The 21,222-nt window shown below is 42.0% G+C and overlaps 2 protein-coding genes across 6 annotated transcripts in view; both read right to left on the minus strand.

The window, feature by feature from the left end:
* Positions 1-12,219, minus strand: part of PPIL2 (peptidylprolyl isomerase like 2) — a 68,205-nt gene extending 55,986 nt beyond the window's left edge. The window contains exons 1-5 of the mRNA XM_038151990.1: positions 12,091-12,219; positions 11,952-12,001; positions 11,488-11,533; positions 10,809-10,871; positions 10,596-10,647 (exon numbers count right to left, since the gene is read on the minus strand). Of these exons, the coding sequence (XP_038007918.1) occupies positions 10,596-10,647; positions 10,809-10,871; positions 11,488-11,533; positions 11,952-12,001; positions 12,091-12,122 (243 nt within the window). The 5' untranslated portion in view covers positions 12,123-12,219. The remainder of the gene's footprint in view (positions 1-10,595; positions 10,648-10,808; positions 10,872-11,487; positions 11,534-11,951; positions 12,002-12,090) is intronic.
* Positions 12,220-13,601: 1,382 nt separating this feature from the next.
* Positions 13,602-21,222, minus strand: part of LOC119707388 (protein HIRA) — a 32,693-nt gene continuing 25,072 nt past the window's right edge. For all 5 annotated transcript variants that reach the window (XM_038152312.1, XM_038152311.1, XM_038152310.1 and 2 more), the window contains exons 19-25: positions 21,001-21,162; positions 20,219-20,277; positions 19,134-19,239; positions 17,869-17,991; positions 16,786-16,949; positions 15,021-15,109; positions 13,602-14,515 (exon numbers count right to left, since the gene is read on the minus strand). In XM_038152312.1, the coding sequence (XP_038008240.1) occupies positions 14,399-14,515; positions 15,021-15,109; positions 16,786-16,949; positions 17,869-17,991; positions 19,134-19,239; positions 20,219-20,277; positions 21,001-21,162 (820 nt within the window). In that variant the 3' untranslated portion in view covers positions 13,602-14,398. The remainder of the gene's footprint in view (positions 14,516-15,020; positions 15,110-16,785; positions 16,950-17,868; positions 17,992-19,133; positions 19,240-20,218; positions 20,278-21,000; positions 21,163-21,222) is intronic.

Consider the following 21,222-nt stretch of genomic DNA (forward strand, 5'->3'; position numbering starts at 1 on the left):
AGAAAATTCTTTGGAGCCTCAGAACAGCAAAACCAGATGATGATGTGCTACAAAGGATTGCTCAGTGCCCAAGACCAGGCCACAGGATCTGGCAATTGCACACAGAGCAGCCACAGAGGAGAGAGGAGAGAGGCCACAACCAGGACTGCCAGGAGGTTCAGTTTTGAAACACCTACACATTACCCAGGAAAGTGTAAAAGGACAGGATATAGGCAAACTGTGTAATATATTTTTTTTCCTCTCAAGTTCTTCATTTCACATGGAAACAGGATTATCTTGCATGTGGGTGAATCTCCTTTTATTTATTCTCCATCAAAAGGCAAAGCTTTCCAAGCACCATCACACAGTTTGTTGCCATGGAAATGACCGTTATGCCACAAATGGGCGCCGATCATCACAGGAAGAGACAGCAGGAGTGAATGAATCCTAAAATGAGTTAAAGTACTTGTTTTCATGTATTTTTATTATTAATAATGCTTAAGAGAGAACAAATATTGCATACATAGCTCAAGTTCAAAACTATTTTCTTCCTGAGTTTCCCTGACACACACCCACCACCCAGTTTCAGCCACGCTCCAGTTAAGAAAGCAAGAGGAAAAAAAAGTGTTTATTAAAAACACTTGATCTAATTAAATTCAAAATTCCTAATGACAATGAAAAGGCCACATGCATCTGCCACTTCCCTTAAGCAGAAATAAGAGCCGCATATTCCTTTCTAAAAATACTTTATGCAGAAATACTGGAAAGCAGACGCATTTCACGGCACGCAGTGCCAGCTGCTCCAAAGCAAGGAAGGGCTAAAAAAAAAAAAACAAACGCAAAACCGTGCGAGCTCTTTTCTCAGCTGACTCCTCTCTCGCAGGCACGCTTCCACAAAGGCAGCCAAGGCTACTTTTGGCCATGACCTACTTTCCTGCGGCAGGGAGCAGCCCCAGCGCCCCGCGCGCTCTCCTCTGTCAGCTGACAGCACCGGCTCCTGCGGGATCCCAAAGGGCAGCAGCCTTTATTGATACCCAGGCAGAGGTGATGACGCCACGGAGGTTAGTGGGGCACTGTGGCAGCTCGCGGATGGAACACGCCGATTGTTCCGAATTAAATCATTCTCTGCCATCACTGAGTGTCTCATGCAGATATGACCTACAATCCCCACGCATCAATTAGTTACACTCGCTGAATCTCTTTGGTCTGTGGCTGCACGTTCTTCTTGTTAATAAGGCTCTGACCCTGTTGGATATGCACCAGCCTGAAAAGCAATTCCAAAAGGGCTCCACTGATTCTCTACCCACACATGGGGCAGAGTTGGCGGCGTGCGGCAAAAGCTGTGTTTAGTAAAGATGGACTTTCCCACCCTACCAACAGCATCCGAGTAAGTGTTCAAATGTTCAGCACCTGGGGATTGGACCCCCTGACCAGACACATGGAATGGCCTCTGTCAGGAACACACAAAAATCCAGGGAAGCTGGTATTGGGGTTGTGTGGCCAGGTTTTGGTAGTGGGGGGCTACAGGGGTGGCTTCTGTGAGAAGCTGCTGGAAGCTTCCGCTGTGTCCAGAATGGACATGCTGCTGGCCAAGGCTGGGACAATCAGAAATGCTAGTAAAGCAGCTGGGATAACCTATCTAGGAAGAAAATCTCTCCTGGCCCTTATCTCAACCCATGAACCTCCAGCCCATGACATTTTCTCACCCCTGTCCAGTTGTGGAGGGCAGTTGAGGAAGGGGCTTTGGTAGTGCCTGGGGTCAGCCAGGACCAACACACTACACAGGGAAAAATTAATGTGCCACATCTGAACTGGCTGATAACATGAGGTCAAAAATCATCCCGAGCTGGCATGGCCATTTGATGGTTTTTCATCCCACCAAAACAAGAAACACAGAGTTACCTCAAGCAGAAGAGAAAGCCAGAACAAATACTAATATTGAAATGCAGTGCTGCCTACCAAGTACCAAACTAAGCTTAGCAACAGTAAATGAATTTTGTATTACATTCCTTGGCTCGTTTACAGATGAGACCTGTTACATAAAACTTAACATACAACTTCCCATTTTAAGAAGCCCTCTTACAATTTTCCTTGCTATAAAATCTCCCCGAAAAAAGTGGGGCATGAGTTCAATGAATAGTACTGGAATAACTCCATGTATAATTTTATTATTTTGGATTTTGTAAATGGATTTAATGACAATAAAGGGCATTGGAAATCCTCAAGCCTACACATTAGGGTTTGCAACTGGAAACAGCAGCACTGTTTTAACAAAATTAACTATCTATACATATTTTAACACTCCATGAAAAATTTGGGCTCAGCAGCCAAGAGGCCAGAACAGTCTCACAATTCCAGGTATCATTTCTATGTTTAATTCAACAACAAAAATGCTCACTATTTATCACAGCTACCTACCTAATGCTAAAAAGATACCTTCAATTCACATTCTTGGATTAAGCTGCTGTTTAACTGCAGTCTTCACATACTGCTGAGCTAGAATGGAAATGGACACAGAAGATCCTTCATTACACACTTCTAGACCACTGTATTTACATATTTAAAAGTTAATTAAACTGACACCATATGGTCACCAAAGCCTTGTCCAGAGAACCATAAAGACATGCTTGATAACACACGTGGTTCACAGACACCAGCAATAATACTGCTCTATCAAAGAGCACATTAACAGAAATTACCATGAGAAAAAGACATGTAGCTGCATCGCAAGATCAAACCTGCAGTCTTAATGCAGTCAAAAGTCTACCAATCCAGAGATCCACAGCCAAATACAGCACAGTTCAAGGAAAATAAAGCTTTGCAGAAGCACTAAAAATCTAGTCTCCAATTTTAGTGAAAAACAGGCAAGTAAAGATCTGTGGGAAACCTCATGCTGCATCTCATTTAAGGCTAGAGCGCTTCACAGCTGCTAGTTTTTCAAGTGTCACAGTCACAAAATCCCATCCAATGTGCACACTTACACCAAAACACAGAGCGGGAAAAGGAGAGACCATCTGTTCAGTCTGTAAAACCTAGATGTAAATACTTTTTTGCTGTAAGGGACGTAATGCATTAGAAATAATGGTAGACACGTTTATCTGCCTGTGCCCAGAGGTGGGTTACTGGATCAAACACTGCCCACCACCACCACAGTCAGCAAGGTGTGAAGGAGGAACAGCAGCTTGGCCAATGACTCACAACACTGGAGGGTTTTAAATGTCTTTTTTTGATAAAGCACTTGAACAGTAAGTAGAAGCAAATCTCATCTTCTTTGCCCTCACTGTTTCCAAAGACACAGGGAATTGAAAAATAAATCCCCTTTTTAGGACAGATAAAGGCTAACTCTTAGTAGTGCTGGGTGCACTACTATAAAACACACAAACAACTCTGGAAAAGAAAGAACCAGCTATCCATGTTTGCCAGCAACAAAGGAGAGAGGGAAATTTTCAGAAAACCCAGCAAAAGAAGGAGTTATCTGTCAGGATACAACTCAGAGGGATTTTCATCCCCTTGATCGCCCCTGTGTTTTATGACCATTTTGTTATGACATGTGACTTTATGGTCATTCCTCAGGGCAGAAACCATGTCCTCGTATGTTTCTATCCAGGGGCCTTGAAAATTTATGGTCACTAGTCAAATATTAACTCATTTAGACTGTCGACTAAAACCTAATAATTTCTGAGGCCAATGAGGTAAGACGACACGGCTCAGTTGCTGCATATTGAAGAGTTCATCTCGTTCAAAGTGGATTCTGGGCATTTGAGCAGCAGCCTGTGTCTGCTGCCCCAGACAAAAATGCACCTGGAGAGAGATGCTTAATGACAACAGCTGTAACCACACGTGTCTGAAAGGCTGCTACTGCCCACAGAAATACAGGCAGCAACATTTAACTGGAAACAACAAAACAAAGAGAAAAGGAAGAACTACTGCTCATCCTGGCTAACTCTAACTTGGACCTGCTTCTGAAATGACCCAGCCTGCCAAAAGAAAATGCAACAAATTCTCATTTTCTCAAAGCACCCTTCCTGTCTCAACACATACACTGAAATGGTTTTTGGTTTTACACTATCATGTGTAATATATCAGATATTTTCAAAGTATTTCAGGAAGAAATTAGAAAATATTCCCACCACTGTACCAGGCATTCACACAGCATTTACTGTGTATGATTAAGACTAACTCTGTTCAAAGAAGATATATTAAAATTTAACAGATGTGGAGGAGAACCGTGACCATGTAGGGTATGGAGAACTTAAAGGCATGAAGAACATCTGAGAGGAAAATACAAGTCTCAACAACAGAGTGTCAAGAAAGCATTAAATTCTTCCATACAAAACACACAGCTGTAAACACTAACAGAGAGAAGCACAATTTTGGCACCAATACAAACAAGACTGAGCTGGTCAAACCCAAAATTTACAGAAGATATGTATCAGATGAAAAACCATCAGCAGAAGCTCTCAGTAGCCACGGCAGGCAAAAAGCAAACACTGGTTCAAGACAGAGCACGCAGTTTGCGAAGCAGACTGAGAGAGCTGAAGACCTCAGACAGTCTCCCAGTTTTCCGTTCCTGATCATTTCACTCCTCTTTCTGCAGCACATGAAAACCAAGATGGATTTGTCTGAATCATTTTTCAACAACAAAGCTTCCCTTGGCTTTATTTCTGTAAGCTTTGTTCTCTGTTCTGTAATAAGCTATTACTCACCCAGAACTGTAATTCCCGCCCCACAATGAAACTTTTCTTACAAATAAACAAGGAAAAAAAACTCATTTCAAGTATATAGGAAAAATATGCTAAGTTAAATAAAAGGGGAAGAAAGGGGGCAATTGACATTTAAACTTCTGCAATATCTGAGGACCTAAGTTGCATCAGACAAATTAAAAAATATACTTTGAATTTCAAAGCTGAAGATGTGCCGACTTCTTCTGACATGTACGTGAAAGGAGTTCTCTAGAGAAAAATTAAAATTCTCATTTATACATCACTCACATTACATCCAAATGAGACCTGAAGTTTCTGATCCACCTAAATGATCACTCATTTCCAAAGCCCCAAGGAGAAAACACAGCAGACTACTTGGATTTCAGGTGCTGTGCTCTGATGTTGAGGCAAAAACAATGTGAGTTGTTCACACACTCCTGAATTCTACATAATGAAAATTATCTCAACTGGTCAAACTATTTAGCTCTTAATTAGACAGTCCCAGCACTCTAGATATGGAAAACTGATGTGGACATAGCCTGCCTGTGGAAGCCTCCACAGCATTTTCCTGCTGGTATTTTGTACCCTGACAAAAGATTAAAATGCTCAAAGTAAGCACAATCTCTTAGGAAACAGTAAGTGAAGAAAACTTCTCAAGACAAAAAGATGAGAAAGCACAAGGAAAATCTGACTCCTGCTTCAATGTGCCATTTTTAGATGATCACCAGAATCGTGAGGTAACATTAACACCAGGTTACAGAAAGGTCTCAACAAACACTCTGAAAATGCATCCCACTGCACATTATCTATGGCTATTGCATTTTCCTGACAGTGTACACTGCTACACTGCCCTGAAAGAGGGCACCTTCAAACCACAGGGTTTTGTCTAATGACATCCATTATTTGCTGCTCATTATCTAGAAGCACACCTGGAACAACACAATTAAAGCAGCAATCTGCAGTAAATTACCTCACAGACCATATGAATTGAGTTAAAAGCCATTGTCACTGTTGATTTAGCCAGTAAGGGTCACATGAAATTAGAACTTGTCCTCCTCCCAGTTCAGGCCTGAGATTGGTTCCACTTGACTCAGGGTTAGATGAGTTTTGTCTGTCACTGTGATCTCAACACCTCTGACTCAGTAATGTGTGAAGCTCATCCAACCCACTTTTAGGAATCCATTCCTGAAACACAGGGACCCTGCACTGATTATGTGACAGAGTTGGAAAGCAATTTGTAGTGAACCATAAAGTCCTGGCTAGAACTTAAACTGTAGTTTAATAGCTGTTCCTACTTGGTATTTCCCACATTGCTCATACACTACAGTTTCTTTATTCAGAATATTGCAAAAGTAGAAAAAATACCTAAGCCCTGTTTCTCATTATATCCACTCCCCAGGTGAAGAAACAATTGTCAATGTTTTCTATTTCTATTTCTATCTCCATGCTTTCAAAATGGTAAAAACACTTCTATGTTTAAGGAGTTTCACCTTTGCTCCAATTTCTGCATCCTTTTCAGACAGGATTTCCCTTACTTAGATAGCCAAAGACTTTTTTAGTGCATTAAAAAAAAAGCATTGTAAGGTTGTTTGTTCATTTTTTAAGTGGGATTAACAAATCAACAGTAAAAGAAGTAATCTTCTCCATATCCTCTTCATTAAACCAGGTCAGCAAGCTTCACTGCAAAACCAGTAACTGATTTCTACGGGATCTATGAAACTCGCTGAAATCTACTTGACCAAATTGAAAAGAAATCATGATTTCAACAACAAAATGAAGTAACAATAGCCATCAGCATTTGGATGATAAATATATTTAAGGAATGCATTTGAGAATGCTTTCCCAAGTTTTGAAATAATAGATGTAGTTGCAATTTTTTTCTTTTGTGGGTAAGAAGTTATAGGTTTTGAAAGTGCCTGTAATTATTATGGCAAGCATCCTCTTACCAACCTTACTTCAAACAAATGATTGAAAAAGGGCACTGTTTACATTCCTAGTGAGCAGTGCTGGAGGGAGGAGGTGTCCACTGCAGGCTGTCGTTGCTGCAGGGCATTGCAGGTACAAGCTCTCTGGTGCTTCCAAAGCCTGGATCAGACAGGCTTACTGCAGGAGCCAGGCACCTGTACTGCCATTATTTGATCATGTTAGTCATAATTTCACCCCAAGACAGCTTTATTTGGTAAATACAGGATTAAAGAGTGTGGGAGAAAAACAGCAAATATTTACATTGTACACAGAACAAAGCTCTGTGTCCAGCTCTCTCTTTCTAAAAGTCAGATGTCTCACTGGGAAAAGTCAGGGATTTTTAGCCTTCTGACTCCAAAGCTGGTTCTCATTTTCCATGTCAGTGGCTCTGCCTTCTATTACTTCATCATATGCACCAGACTCCTCTTCATGGTTATCTTTAGAGGCAGACAAAGTAAAAGGCTTTTCTAACCTGTAAAAAACCCTCAGAATTTGTAAAAACTTTCCTTCTTAACATAGTGAGAAGCTAAAACCTTGTGATGCTTAAGAAAACACCCTCTCTGGCCTGCAGGTCTGGATCCCAACTTTGCAAAAGACAGGGCACAACACAAATTCTGCTCTGCCTCATTCAGACCACAAATGGGACTCAGTCTCAGAAATCCACCACACGGCATCTTCAGGTCTCCTAACCTGACTCATAGGCCAGGCTAAATTAACTGGACTGAATCAAATTAACATGCTTTCCAGTGTCTAAAAGAGTTAAATTCCCACAGAAAAGGAGGAATCAGGGACAAAGACAGTATCTACTTCAGAGACAAGGGAACAGATATTTGCCTAAGGTTACAAAGCCTTGATAGGGGCTGAAAGTACAGCCACAACAATCTGGCCTGCCCACACACAGTCAGAATGTCACTGAACCAGAGTGGAAAAAATAAGTATTGACATCAGACACATTACAATGAACAGGAGGAAAAACAGCTCAGCCCACATAGAACATATCCACGCAATAAAGAAAATCAATTTCTTGAAATTCCTGTCAAAAGGCACGCTGATCTATCATCTGTTCATATTTGAGATTCCAACCAACCAGACATGCTCTGGCCAATGTCACTCCTTGAAACAGGTATCCTGAGCCCAGCTGGCTGCCTCATGTGGGCATGCTGGTCAGGCTGTCAGAACGTCGCTACGTGAAATGTTCTGGCAAGCCTGCAACTCTCTGCAAGCCAAAGAAGCCAAAGTGCTGTTGCCAGTAAAAAGGAATGAGCTAACTATCACTTTCCACTTTCTTTTATGCAATTTTAGTGTAAGGATAAGCCAGGGCAGTGTCCTGACAAAGCTGACAGAAAAAGTGAGACAATGCCAACTGACAGATTCTAGTTCAGCTGTGAGAAACGCACTGCTTCTTCCAAAATTATTGGTGTAGCAGTAAAACAAGCATTTTTTACCACAATGCATTGTTAAAAAGGGAGGGGGAGGAATAAATCTAAAGTTACTTTCTAGAATAGCTAATGGTAAATTCTAGACAAAGGTCAACAGTGATTTGCATTGCAGCGTTTCTTGAAAAAAAAGGCTAGCCCAATAGTTTAGGATTCAGAAGAATCAGAGAAGTCCCTTGTAGATCAGTTCACAGACATCCAATTAATGAAAGACCAACACAGTCCTACCCCCTGGAGCACAGCAAAGATAAATATCTTAATGACTGCAGGGCTCTCCAGTTCTCCACTGAGGGGTCCACTTCAGAAATAAGGCAGCTAGACAGAACTAGGGAGTGCCAAGAGCACACCATTAACCCCCTCATTTCCAAGCGGTCTATTGACTTCTCTAAAGCACCTGTCCTGTAGCAAACCACAATTAGAGAAGTACAAGCCACAGAGGGTTTCATTACTATTTTTCACTTCAAGACAAATAAATGCAAAAATTCTCCAGAGCCTCATCACCAACCTGTGCAAAGTAACTCCATAAGTTAGTGTACACAACATGGCATCGCAGCTCATCTGGCTCAATTCCTTTCTAAATAAACCCAGAGTCCTGAGTTTCTCCAAGTCACCAATTCATTACAGAAGATACTTTCTGGTTTCCATGAACAAGCTGCACAGGTAACAGAGGGTGCACACACAGTGACAGATTCAACAGAGGACAGAACAGTCCAGAGATGCACAAGCTCAATTCACTGACTTCCTCTGCCCAATGGCACCCTACCCAGCACTCTCATCCCATTTCTGCCAAATGCCACCCTACTCTTCCAAAAACCTGAGATATCCTTCTGGGAAACAAAGTCTAAATCACAATCCTTCTTTCAAGCCCACTGTTGAACTTCGAGCTCCACAGAGCTGAATTCAGCAGGGCTGTGTGCTATTCTGGAGAACATGTGTCTCCTTTTTCTTCCAACTGACCTGGAACACCTTGGTCCAGTGGAGGAGAGAGCTGTACAACACCAGCCCACCCCAGAACAAGAGTGGGGAGTAAAGGGCTCCCCAGACAGTGATACAGAGGAAAAGGGAGGAGGAACATTGAGGACAGCTGGAAGGGCACTGCAGATCAACTACAGAAACACAAGTCTGGTAAATTAACAGGTCTCAAGGCTTGACTTTGTTTAAGCACTTATGGTTCACCAAGTATATTATGCACAGTCTCCCTCTCTCTCCATTACACAACACAGTCAGGCACGTTACACTTCTTGCTTAGCATTTAACTCGAAGCAATTTTGAACCACATCATGGTTCACAGTCTGCAATGAGCTGCTCTGTGTGAAAAAGATTTGATCTGGTAACACCTCAAAACTCCCAACCAATGCACAGAACAGCTAAGTGGTGAGAGGCTAGCAAAAACAAATTAAAAAGCTGCAATTTCATTCCTTCTCAGCAACACACTGCTCTCTTCACTGTGTGAAGAAAGACCTTCAATCATCTCACCATTGCACAAACACACCTGCAGGAAGATATGCAGTCTCAGACAGGCTGTTCATGTTTAAGTTAGGAATGTTGCATCTGTTATTTAGCTTTTCCCCGAATCTGTGTGACTGGAAAATCTTTCATCGAACGCAAGATATTTCAGAAGGAATCTCAGCCCAGAGGCAGCGGCAAACCTCCCCAATCCTGGGCAACGGCTGCCACCCGGTGCCTGGAAAAGTAACTGCACACACGGAAGGAGAGGAAATTTCAGTCACTCAGGCAACAGTTCCCGCTTAAAATTTTCCTCTGTGCCCTCACAAACAATGCACTTTACACATCAGGGAAAAGATAATTCCAACAGGGAAATATTTCCTGTACTTCACGTTTATTCAGTGTTTTACCATTTCATGCTGCTACAGAAAATAATCTCTGCATAATTATCATTTATGCAGAAAAAGCAGGAAGGAACCCACAAAGGTTTCTCTCACAGTGAGCCATCATGACAAAAGCTTTCTGAAATACACTGTCAGGACAACTCAGAAGATTTTATAGTGTAAGCTAACCATTCATCATACCATCTATTAATCTCCTTAATCTGCATGATGCCAAATATCCTTTGGGCTAGGAAACATTGTTGCAAGTTTAATCCCAGACGGAGAGGTGTGAGCCCCTTGCCCTGCAGGGACCAGAATTGTGCTTATATGAGGCAGCAGGAGAGTCTTTCCATCAATGACCAGTCAGGCTTTCTGGGCAGAACCAGGATTAGCAACAGTTTGTATTTCCATCTGTACAGATGTTCATTATGCCACAGCTGGAAGGCAGGCTAGATACCCTGAGACTTCATATAAATGAACCATTCACCTCTGCCCCATTTACAATCAGATTACAAAAAATAAATAGAGGTAATGCTCTCCTTTCTTCCACACATCTTCAAAACTGCACTCCCATTCAACTTCTTTTGCTTTCACTAAGGCATTTTTGTTTCTCTAACAGGTTAAATAAAAAACTGAGTATAAAGAAAGCAAAGACATGAGTGAATCCACTCATCATTACTTACTTCTCCTGTGATTGGATTGGTTCCATATTTCTTTATCCAAGGCACAATGCTCCTGAAAAGAGAAGGGATAAAGTAATTCATGACCAGCCCCATCAGAAACCTCTACTGATGGCCATGACTGTTTTTGCCAACTTGCTAAGACTAAATGATGATTATACAGCTGTAACCAGTTCAACAACACAAAAATAAAGCTAAGTACAGACAGGAACTTACAGGATATCAAAGACTGTCCCATCTGGTGTGCAAACTGGGTATTCAAATGGCTGCAGAGACAAACTAGAAAAAAGAGAACGCAACCTTGTTAGAAAAACCAGGTGGAAATCACAATGTAACTGGCAATCACACTCAGCATCCCCTGTTAGGGATGCTTCCACAGTCCTGGCAGCTCTTAGCTCATAGGTGTGGAAGGCAATGTCCTGAACTACCCAATTTACAAGGATTTCTAACCCACTTCTACCAACTCTCTTCCTTCACTCCTGCACTTCAAGCGGTAAACTCTAAACAGAAAAACATAGCAGAAATATTCTTCAATCTACCTTAATCTCTATCTTAGCAAGACGAGTGACTGACCAAGCACACTCTGAGCAGGGACAAGCAGATTTGAGCCCTGAGGACACAGATTTGAAAGACTGGGATGTACACAGTAATTGTTCTGCATTATTTCATCACTTGTGTATCCTTCCAGCCATCAGCTCCAACCTCTGCAGACACTGACCACGGGTCACGCAGACTGTTTCAGTTCTTATTCAACTTTTTCTTGCCACACTACTGTCACAGCAGGCACAAGGCAATGAAAGTAACCGCCTCAGAAGAACATGGCTTTAGTTCAGTGTCAACAGCCTGATAAATAGATGTGTCACTAAATAATGATAATGTAAATTAGTTGTCTTACCTGCAGTGATCAAATGATAAACGTCTAAAATTGGTTCGTGGAAAGTCTGTTTATGGAAAAAGAAAACGCACACAACAGATTTTAATAAATACATGGTATTCTAGGTAATCAAGAAACATTTGAAAGTTACATCTTGCTACATAAACTGTGGCAAGTTACTGATGACAAGGATAAAGACTCTAAAGCTTGCGTAACTGTAACTAACATTTCCGAACTGAAATTACACTGCCGGAAAAAGATCAGAACAGAGCTGTGACAGTCCGACAGGGCTGAGTTTAACTGTGACCATTAACGCTCCGGCTCGGTCCCACCAGCGGGCACAGTCCCGACGGAGGGCGGGCACGCTCATCCGGCCAGAAACACGGCGTTTGCGAGCAGCACCACGGGCTCGGGCCGCGGCCCGGGGGTGGGAGCTCGGCACCCGGCGGCCCGGGGGTCTGAGGGAGCGGCCCGTTCCCCCTTACCTGCTTTCTTTCCGCCGTAGAACTGCGTGTACTCGGCGCACGTGATGTACCTGCGAGACAGGGGGGTCAGTGAGGCGCAGCACGGACACGGCCCCGCACAGCCCGGCCCCCCGCGCTCTCCCCCGCGCCCCCCGCTCACATTTTGTCCTTCTGGTGCTGCCGCTTGCCCATGGCGGCGGCTCGGCCTGCCCGGCCCGCGCCGCGCCTCACGCCCGCCCGCGCCTTCCGCCGGGTGCGCCGGGGAACGGCCGCGGCGCGGAAACACCGGCGGCGGCGGGCGCGTTCCGGGGCCGCGGGAACAGGCCGGGAAAGCCGGGCGGGTTCAGCCTCGAGAAGGTTGGTGAGACCTCAGAGCAGCTGAACAGGGCTTTCGCTCCACTAAAACATCTTTTCTGGCCTGGAATTTTAAAAAACCAAGAAAAAAATGGGTAGAAAAACCTACTTGGTCTCTTAATGTGGATACAGCTCGTCACAAAAAAGTATTTCAGTGTCTCTTCAAAGACACAATGACAAAGAATTTACTGTCCCTTAGCACTGGTGTGACTAAGGCTGAACAGAGGACCATCAGAGCCCAGATCCCTTGCCTTTAGCAGGAGGAAACAGCAAGTTGTCCTGAAGCTTTCACTTATCAAACACCTCCAAATCCACTCATGCTTCTTTCTTCCTTCCTTGTTAAACCATCACCCTGGCAGCTGCCCACACAGAGCACTGGAGTGACATCCACGGCAGTGGACAGCCAGACTCCACTGACTGCACCTGGCTGCCCTTCTCCCCAGAAGATGCTGTTCAGCTCCTGTGTTAATCCCATCAGTTGGTCCTTGGCTGCATCTGTGAACACAAGGTGAGCACAACCTGCTCTGCTTGCAGGGGTTGTACTAAATGATTCCTGAGAGTCCATGATTCTGTGTTGTTATGGTTCTCCTCTGAGGAACAGAGTACTTGTTCCCACCAGTGTAGTCTAACTGGCAACGGCATATGAATGACTTCCATTACAACTGGTTCTCACTATCAGACTCTTTGGCCACAGCAGCACAGGCTGCTCCTTGTTCTGGCTGAAGGGGGAAAGATACTGTTTTTTAGATGTTTAGGGGAAAAACTGCCCTTTCACAAGGGTTTAAACACACTTAATCATTACGATTCTCTTAAACAAAAACATTTCAAAGCAAGGCATTGAGGCACATCCAAACAGCAGGGCCTGCAAAGAACCAACACCTTCACTTGCTCCTGTCGCAGCACCAAGTACATTCTAGAAAAAGAAAACAGGATGTTTTCAGTGGAATGCCAAAAGCACTCCACAAGGAACAAAGCCATAACTGCAGAAAGCTCCCTCCTTGCTGCAGTGCAGGCACTCTGCTCAGTGCTGAGGGAGCCTGCTGGCTCTGCCCGAGAGGATGAGCATTCCCTGAGAGGATGAGCATTCCCTGAGAGGATGAGCATTCCCCCAGCTCCTGCTTCCTTGGCTGAGATGGGCTCCAGGGGCAAACACTGGAGTTGTCCACAGACATCACCAGCACTTGTCTGATCGTGCTTTCTGAGGAAAGATCATCCAGACAAAATTATTTATTTCCAGACACATTACCATGATTCAGCCTGTGTTGACATTTCTGGAGATGCCTGTGCTCTTTGCAATAATTCAAGACCATGTTTTTGCTTTTTCTTTTTTTTTAAACCAATGCAATGTTCTTTTATTTCGTACTTACAAAAAGAGCCACCCCATTGTATCCCTCCCCCTCCCCCCAAATGCCTTTTACAAACATTGAAAAATTAAAAACCTGATGATGACATGTTAATTTGGTAGAATTACTTTGAAACATAGCCTTTGTAATTAAACTCCTACAAGATGACTTTGTAGTGATAGCCTGATTATTGGCCAAATAAAATTCCATATTACAAGTTAGCAAATTCTAGTACAAAAATAGTCCATGTGTTAGAACAGCCTCTTATTATTATTATATTCACAGGAAAGAGTCTATTGGCTGCATAATACCTTAATATTTATGAAATTTCTTTTTACGTGGCTCATTCATCTAATTTAATATAGTGTTGAGCCTCAATAAATCCTCAGGCAAAAACCCCAAACAGGGTTAAATATGCTGTTCAGTGTACTCTGAAGTACTGTGCTTTTCACAGGACATCCAAGAAACCGCACAAACAGTTCTCAGCTAGTTTTAATATTAAATGAGATCCAGATCCAAAAGGATCCCCCTGAAGTACATATCCATGACTTTCCACAGAAACAGAGGTCACAGCTTCAATGGTCAAGTTTCACTGGGGAAACTGTCGAGCTCCTCCACTCATCATTTCCAGGAATCTGCTGGGACCTCTGCGGCACAGCCCTTCTTCAGGAGTGTCCCCGCTGGCCGGGCTCTCGCTCCTCCCTTGTCTCTGGTAATGCTGTTCAGCAGTTTCACTCGGACCAGGCCCCGCAGGGAAAATCTGGGGACATGCTACTTGTCTCTCAAGATGTCCAGCTGCTCTTGATACTCTGTGAAAAGCCTCTGGAAGCGGAGGTTCTGTCCAATAACAGGAAGAAGCTCTTTCAATAGTTCTCTCTTTCGTAAACCCTGCACGGAAAACACAAAAGCATCCTCAGAACCTATTATTTGTTACCATTAACATGTTCCATGGAGCTCTCTGAGATTCATGCCCTTTTTCCTGCCTAGAGAGAGAGCTGTGCATTTTATGTTCTCACTCTGCTTCCATGACTCCCAGAATAAAAACTGTCTTTACACTTACACACTCAGGAAGCTGGAACAGCCTCTGCAGCTCCAGACTCCAGGCTGTGTTCGGAGAGGGAAGATGTCTGACATGTGCCTGTTTCAAAGCTGCTGTCTCAACAATGTGGACAGCTGAACATGCAACTCTCCTTCATCTGTGTGATACTCAAGACAGCACCAGAGCTGACACTGGGGCAACAAGCATTTGCCTGTGGTTTCACATGGTATGAATCTCAGTGCCATGGGAAAAAGCCTGCTTATGTGATCAGAGCAGAGTATGGAAAGGATAATACCCTGTAATTTTTATGGGAAACTCTTCCTTGTTCTTCATTAAACTCTTACCAGGACTTACCATAACTGTTGATTCCCACTGACTTCCAGCTGAGTAATGGACTGGACCCAGTAAATCCTTGCATAATTCTCGCAAACGATATTCAAACCCTGGAGATAGTCAGAAATAAAATCACATTTGACAGCATTTCACTACATATAACCACTTCACAATGTAGCAGACAACATTCAGAAAAGAATTACAAGTATCTGGAATAAAGTAAAGCTCAAACCATTGATTTCAGGAAAGTTATATTCTTATTCTTACAGCAGTTCTTTGGAAATATATGATTTTTAGAGCTCTGAAGGGTCTTATTTAAGGTTCTCAAAACCAAACCCACTACTAAAGATGAATCTACAACAAGGAGAAAAACTGAAGTCTGAAGTAATTACTCCAGCTTGTTTTAAGAGCTGCCCTGATCTCAACCTCACTCTCTTCTCCCACACAAACATACCAGCTTTTTAAAAACCAAAACACCTTTAATAAAACCACATACAGTTTCTGGGCCTCCTTTATTTACCCAAAATTCAGAGGGGGGAATTCCCTTGCAGGAAACAAAGTCTATTCAAGAGTAACTTGCCAATCAACATATACTAGATCAAGTATTTTAATGGATTAGAATTCTGTAGATGTTGAAATAATCACAAGAATAAAGGGTCAATAACAGGATGTGCAATTTTCAAAGTTCAGCAGCTCTAGAAAATTAGTGAAGCAGCAATACACATCTGGCAAAGCACAGTTTTTGTGACATCCATCCATCCATGGCAGCAACATTTGGAGGTGCCAGAGGAACCCAGTGCATGCAGCAGAAGTTTTCAGTTAGTGAAGGCTTTTAAAAGAACAACCATCTCTTTAACGTATGACCCGAGGTGAATGTTTTAATTTCAGCAGGGGAAGGACAGAGAGAAGTTCAACAAGCTCTCTTGTTAAATAAGGTAAGGGTCAAAAGGCAAGAATTAATGAGTTTGATTTTAATTCTGCCAACACCTATTAGGTGGTGTAATGTGAACCATTTCATTTCCCTCTGTGCAGAATGATTATGCAAGGTGAGGAGTAAGGCTGAATTAATACAAGGGGAACTACTAAATTATGAATGTAGACAGGCAGAGATACAACAGAGATCTTTAGAATCCAGAAAGTATGAAGTCAGTTGATTAACCTTATTTAACATAATAGCATAGAGATAAAGTATATTCAATTATAAAATAGGCACAAGGAACCTTTCTTGTGTGTTTCTTTTCTCACAGAATTTAACACCTGGAACTCACCAGTACAGGCAGTTGAAATTTTAGAATGTAAAAAAAGAATAAAGTGCAAGCAATACAAGCAAATTTTATGTGCTCAGGTACAAAGTGTCAAGAGACTGAGCAACCCCTTCATCTCACATCAGGCAGCAATTGTCAGCTGGCTGAGGAGGGTTATGCACTTTACAAGGTGCTCCTGGTTTCCCTGAAACATCTGTAGCTGCTGTCACACAAAACCTAGGATGTGCCTGACAGACCACTGGGCTGTTTTACAATGCAACTGCCATTCCTGGAGTCTGCAGATGGCACTGCTTCCCCAGAGCACAGTCTGTCCCCAGTCCCTGTGTCCAAGCAGGACTCCTGAGGACTGAGCACTGCAGAAGCAAATGCAATTTGTTTTGGTTTTAAGCAAACCAGAGTCCAGAAGCCAAGTGCTAAAAGGAGGATGTTAAGGGCAATCACACATAGACGTGACATGAACAGAGTGTTTCTTAGAAGCCCATGAGAGCTGCAGAGAAGCACCAGAGCCTGGCAGGTCTCACCTTCATTAACTAGGTACCGTGCATAGATAAGGAGCCAGTGGTGATATTCGTGACTGGATTGCAACATAAGTGCTGCTGCTATCTGGTTCTCCAGGTATGCAAGTGTTGTTTCTTGTTGCACTAAATGAGGCATGGAGAACAATCTTGCAGCTTGCCTTCCTGAACTGCAAAACCAAAAAGATTAATGTGCCATAAAATCAGATACAAGTTTAAGGAATATATCTTTTTGTAGCACTAGCTATACTGCACTGATCTTTCAGAGGCACACAAGACATAAAGCATTTAAAGGATTTCTTGCACACAAACACATCACCATAAAAAAGCTAATTTGAACAAAGTAACTAGTTACTAGAACTTTTTTCAAAAAGGGAATTTTTCATTCTGTTATTGTCTCTCTCTCAAAAAGAGTGCTGTTTGTTTATATTTCAAATGCTTTTCACAATGAACTCCCCTTCCCCTCATGAGAACAGCAATAAAATCATACAACACTACACAGTTTCTCTCCAGAAAAAAATTAAACTTGGATGTGAAGGGCAGAAATAGGAAAGAAATCTGCCTGGGAAATCTAATTAAAATCCAAGGGAGGATGGGCTATAAAGCAACCTACAGGAATCTGCTCTGGCTCACACAATTCCTTGGTGATATTTTCACATGTTAAAAATACTCACCAGATGACTAATATCTCAACTTTCTCAAGGACTTCATTAAATAGATTCTTTAAGGCCAACTGAACTAACTCAAAAATTGCAGGCCTACTCCAGAAAGCTGGTAAACTAAAAATTAAAATGCAAAACGTAAAAAATGCAGCTTAGCTAACAGAAGTATAACAGAATTGTCCAATACCTTACCCATCCAGTCAAGAGGAAACTTTAAATTATTATATTTAGAGCATGCTTTCTTGACCCCCAAACAATCTCATAACATGAAGATATAGACTATAAACATGCAAAGGATCACTGTGTGAACGACCCATCATTTCAGAGCCACTGGCTTTTCAAGAAGTAACTCAGTGATCCAGGCACGTGAATAAAGACCATGACAAAAGCCAGCCATGCTGATGACACGAAGGCGGCGCGTGCGTACTTTGATGTGCGTCCCTGTATCACAGCCAAGGGCCCAGAACACAGCATGGCTTCTTGAGATGGCAAACTAGTCCTGAAGTCTGCACATTGTGCTAGAGAGTCCTGTTTGTCAGAAACAAGATTCCTGGAAAACAGCAAACAACCAAAAAACAAGTCTGAGGAGTGCAAACAGCAAGGTCAGCAGACCCAGCTCTGTTCTGCCTCAAAACCGGATTTGTGTTTTCAGATAACCAAAAAAATATCACTGAAGTGGCTTAGGAATTCCAGGGACCCTGATTATTCCCACTATGTCCATATTCCGCTTGTGGTGTGTCCCTTCTACCCCCAAAGTTAAAAATATTAATGACAAAATTTAATTTACCTTCAGTTTGGAAGGAACTTTCTCCTTGCCATTTTACAATCTAGTAAGAAGCCATGACCCAGAATGATGCGTGGAGCGAACACAGGTAATGAATTTCTCATTAAGAACTTGATTTTACCTTATGTCAGGTGTCCCCCCCTCCAGGCACACACACATTGACAATCTTTTCCATAATTACAGCTATCCCTTCATATGGAGGGAGCTGACATTACAGCTGTCATTTCCACACCTAATGAAGGAAATCATCTTCACTGGCTTGAGATGCCAGGAGAAAGAGTGGCTCAAACCAATGCTAAGTTTAGATTTCATACAGCACAGGGGTAAAATGGTACAAATATATAAAATACCCTTTGCTGCTTTATCATCTTTAAATTTGTATGATGACTAATTACTCTTTTATAGATTTCCCAAGCTGTGGTATACAAACTACGACACAGCAGCAAATTCAGAATTATGGCTGAGAGTCTGTCTCCTGCTCCTTACTCCCTTAATAAACAAATAGGGTATTTTTCCTTTTCCAGAGGATTCGCTTTGAGTAGTTGAATAACAACAATTATTCTAACGAGGAGTTAAAACAATAAGCCCTTTCATCCAGCAGGCTCATTACACTAATTAAAACAATTATATTAGGATTACAACATGTTTTTTCTCTTCTTAGGAAACAACAAAGAACCTGTTTTGGAAAGATCCTGTAAATAATTTACCCATGGAAATTTTTCATAGGAACTCATGCATTTCCATGGGGAAAGCCCACCTGATCCCCAAGAAGACCGAGTCTTGTGCAGCCTTTCCTTGTGTTTAGCACTGACTTTTCCATGACTCTGAGGTAGAATGATTTCTTCCCCGTCAATCAGAACACGTCAACTCCTCTGGGTTGCAAAAGCAGGAAATAATCCATGACTTACCATGTAGAAAGAGAAGGATTAAAGCAGTATGCCTTCCCATCAGACATGCTCATGACAGGAATTCCATGCTGAGTCAGCAAGATCTGAGAGACAGTTGCATCACTTCCTGCAAGTCAAATCAGACCAAAGTGTTTCTTTTGGAGTCTAGCGTAAGACTCATAATGTTATCTACCATTTTTTATCAATTAAGCAACTAACAGAAAAAGGTTCAATGTTGTTCTCAAGCACTGATAGGAAAGTCAAGACACAAGCTAATGATGGCAAGCACCAGGCTCAGTGCAGTAGCATTAACATCATTTTTGCAAAATACACTATCAATCTTGGTGCTGCAATTTATACAGAAAATTAGCTAAATTAGGAACATTCTCCTTGTCTAGGGAAAATCTTCAGCAATTCTGCCACATCTTTTGTAACCCAAAAAGCCTTTAGCTTTCTTTTTCCCATTAAGTTAAAATTATAACCCCCAGCATATTTAGAAAAGTGCTCTCTAAGAGCACAGTATAAGTGGGATAGCTAGAGTCTCATTTCCCAGCACATTCCAAGCCCAGGGCTTGTGCATGTAACTTCTAATGATGACATTTGCAAACTGCTAATACAACTGCTTTCTAGCTAGTTTGGACTAGTACTGTATGGATTAAAGCTAAACCAGAAGCTAATGTACTCTGAGACACTGCTTTTCTGATGATTTGTGTTGTGCCAGATACTGCAGTGATTGAAACCGAAGATTTTTAAGTAATGAATCAGAAGATAATCAGTTGTTCAGCACTGAGAAAATAAACATGCACACTACAGAGAAATTGCTGTAATAGCAGATTTACATTAAGTATTTGTTTTGTGATCTTCACAACACTGAATTTCTACATTCAGAAGCAAGGCAGACAATAAGCTACAGAATCTCACACAAGTTTGCTACTCACTGATATTGTCATCACTGTTATTTCAAGAACTTCCCCTTACTACACAATAATGAAGGGAAATTATTTGTTTAGGCTTTTCAAGTTTCATAAACTTTCAGCATATTCATAAATGGCACTAAATAGCACAGGTGGGCTCAAAGGTTGGTAATTAAAGGACCTTTTTATTACCTGAAAATATTGTTTGCAAAGACTCATCTCTAACAATGGCTGTCTGCTTGTGAACATCCCTGAAAAAGACAAAAGGACAAGTCTGCAGTCAACAAACAACTGAAAACTCCAAGATCTTTTAATAAATGCACTTTTTCACTATTCATGACAAAGTGGGGGGTTGGGGAGTTTGTTTAGGTTTTTTTTGTTTTGACATTTTCTTCATTGCTATGAAAAAATTATTTTGGTAAACTTAAACCCCTTATGGCAAGACAGAAGTTAAAAGCAGAGAACAATTTTTATGGCTCTTTATCAGGAAACCTCATTACAACAATGCAAACAGGATCTAAATAACTCCTTTAGGAGCTCTGACTTGTCTGAGACATTAGATTGAATTCAACAACTGCAAATGAGTTACCAGTGTTTTTATCTCAGCATCTTGAAAATGGCTGGAGTACTTTAACTCTAAAATTCATGTGCTTCATTGGTAAAGTGTGATGGAAGATGGAAGCATCCATACTTCTCTTCCCCATCCCCCCATTCCATTCCACATGCATCACAAGCATTTAAACTAGTGACTTCCAGCTGATTCTTTATCTTCATTCTAGAATGAAGTTCAATATTCTGGACTGTCAGAACAGAAACAGGATTTTGCTGAAACAGAACCAGTCCTGCCCAGTTAACTTTGCATATTCTGTTTAAAAGTGGACTTGTGTTCAGACCTGCTGTGGTTTAAGCTGCTGTCTCAACAGCAGTGCAGGGACACAACTGAAGGTACCTATGAACACGGCCTGAGCCCTTACCAAACAGAGAGCGTAGCAGCAGTGGTGAGAGCCATGATGCAGGAGCCTGTGCAATGCAGGGTGGAAATGGGTGTATTCAATATTATAGGAGGAAGAAGGCGACGACCACAAGCTGAAAATACTGACAATGTTCGTTTCTCACAGGCCACAGTTACAATCTCACTGGAAAAAAGAAAAAAAAACAACAAATAAACAAGAAACATTTGCATGTTGTCAAATGCA

Source organism: Motacilla alba, chromosome 15, assembly GCF_015832195.1.
Source record: "Motacilla alba alba isolate MOTALB_02 chromosome 15, Motacilla_alba_V1.0_pri, whole genome shotgun sequence".
Classification (NCBI taxonomy): domain Eukaryota; kingdom Metazoa; phylum Chordata; class Aves; order Passeriformes; family Motacillidae; genus Motacilla; species Motacilla alba.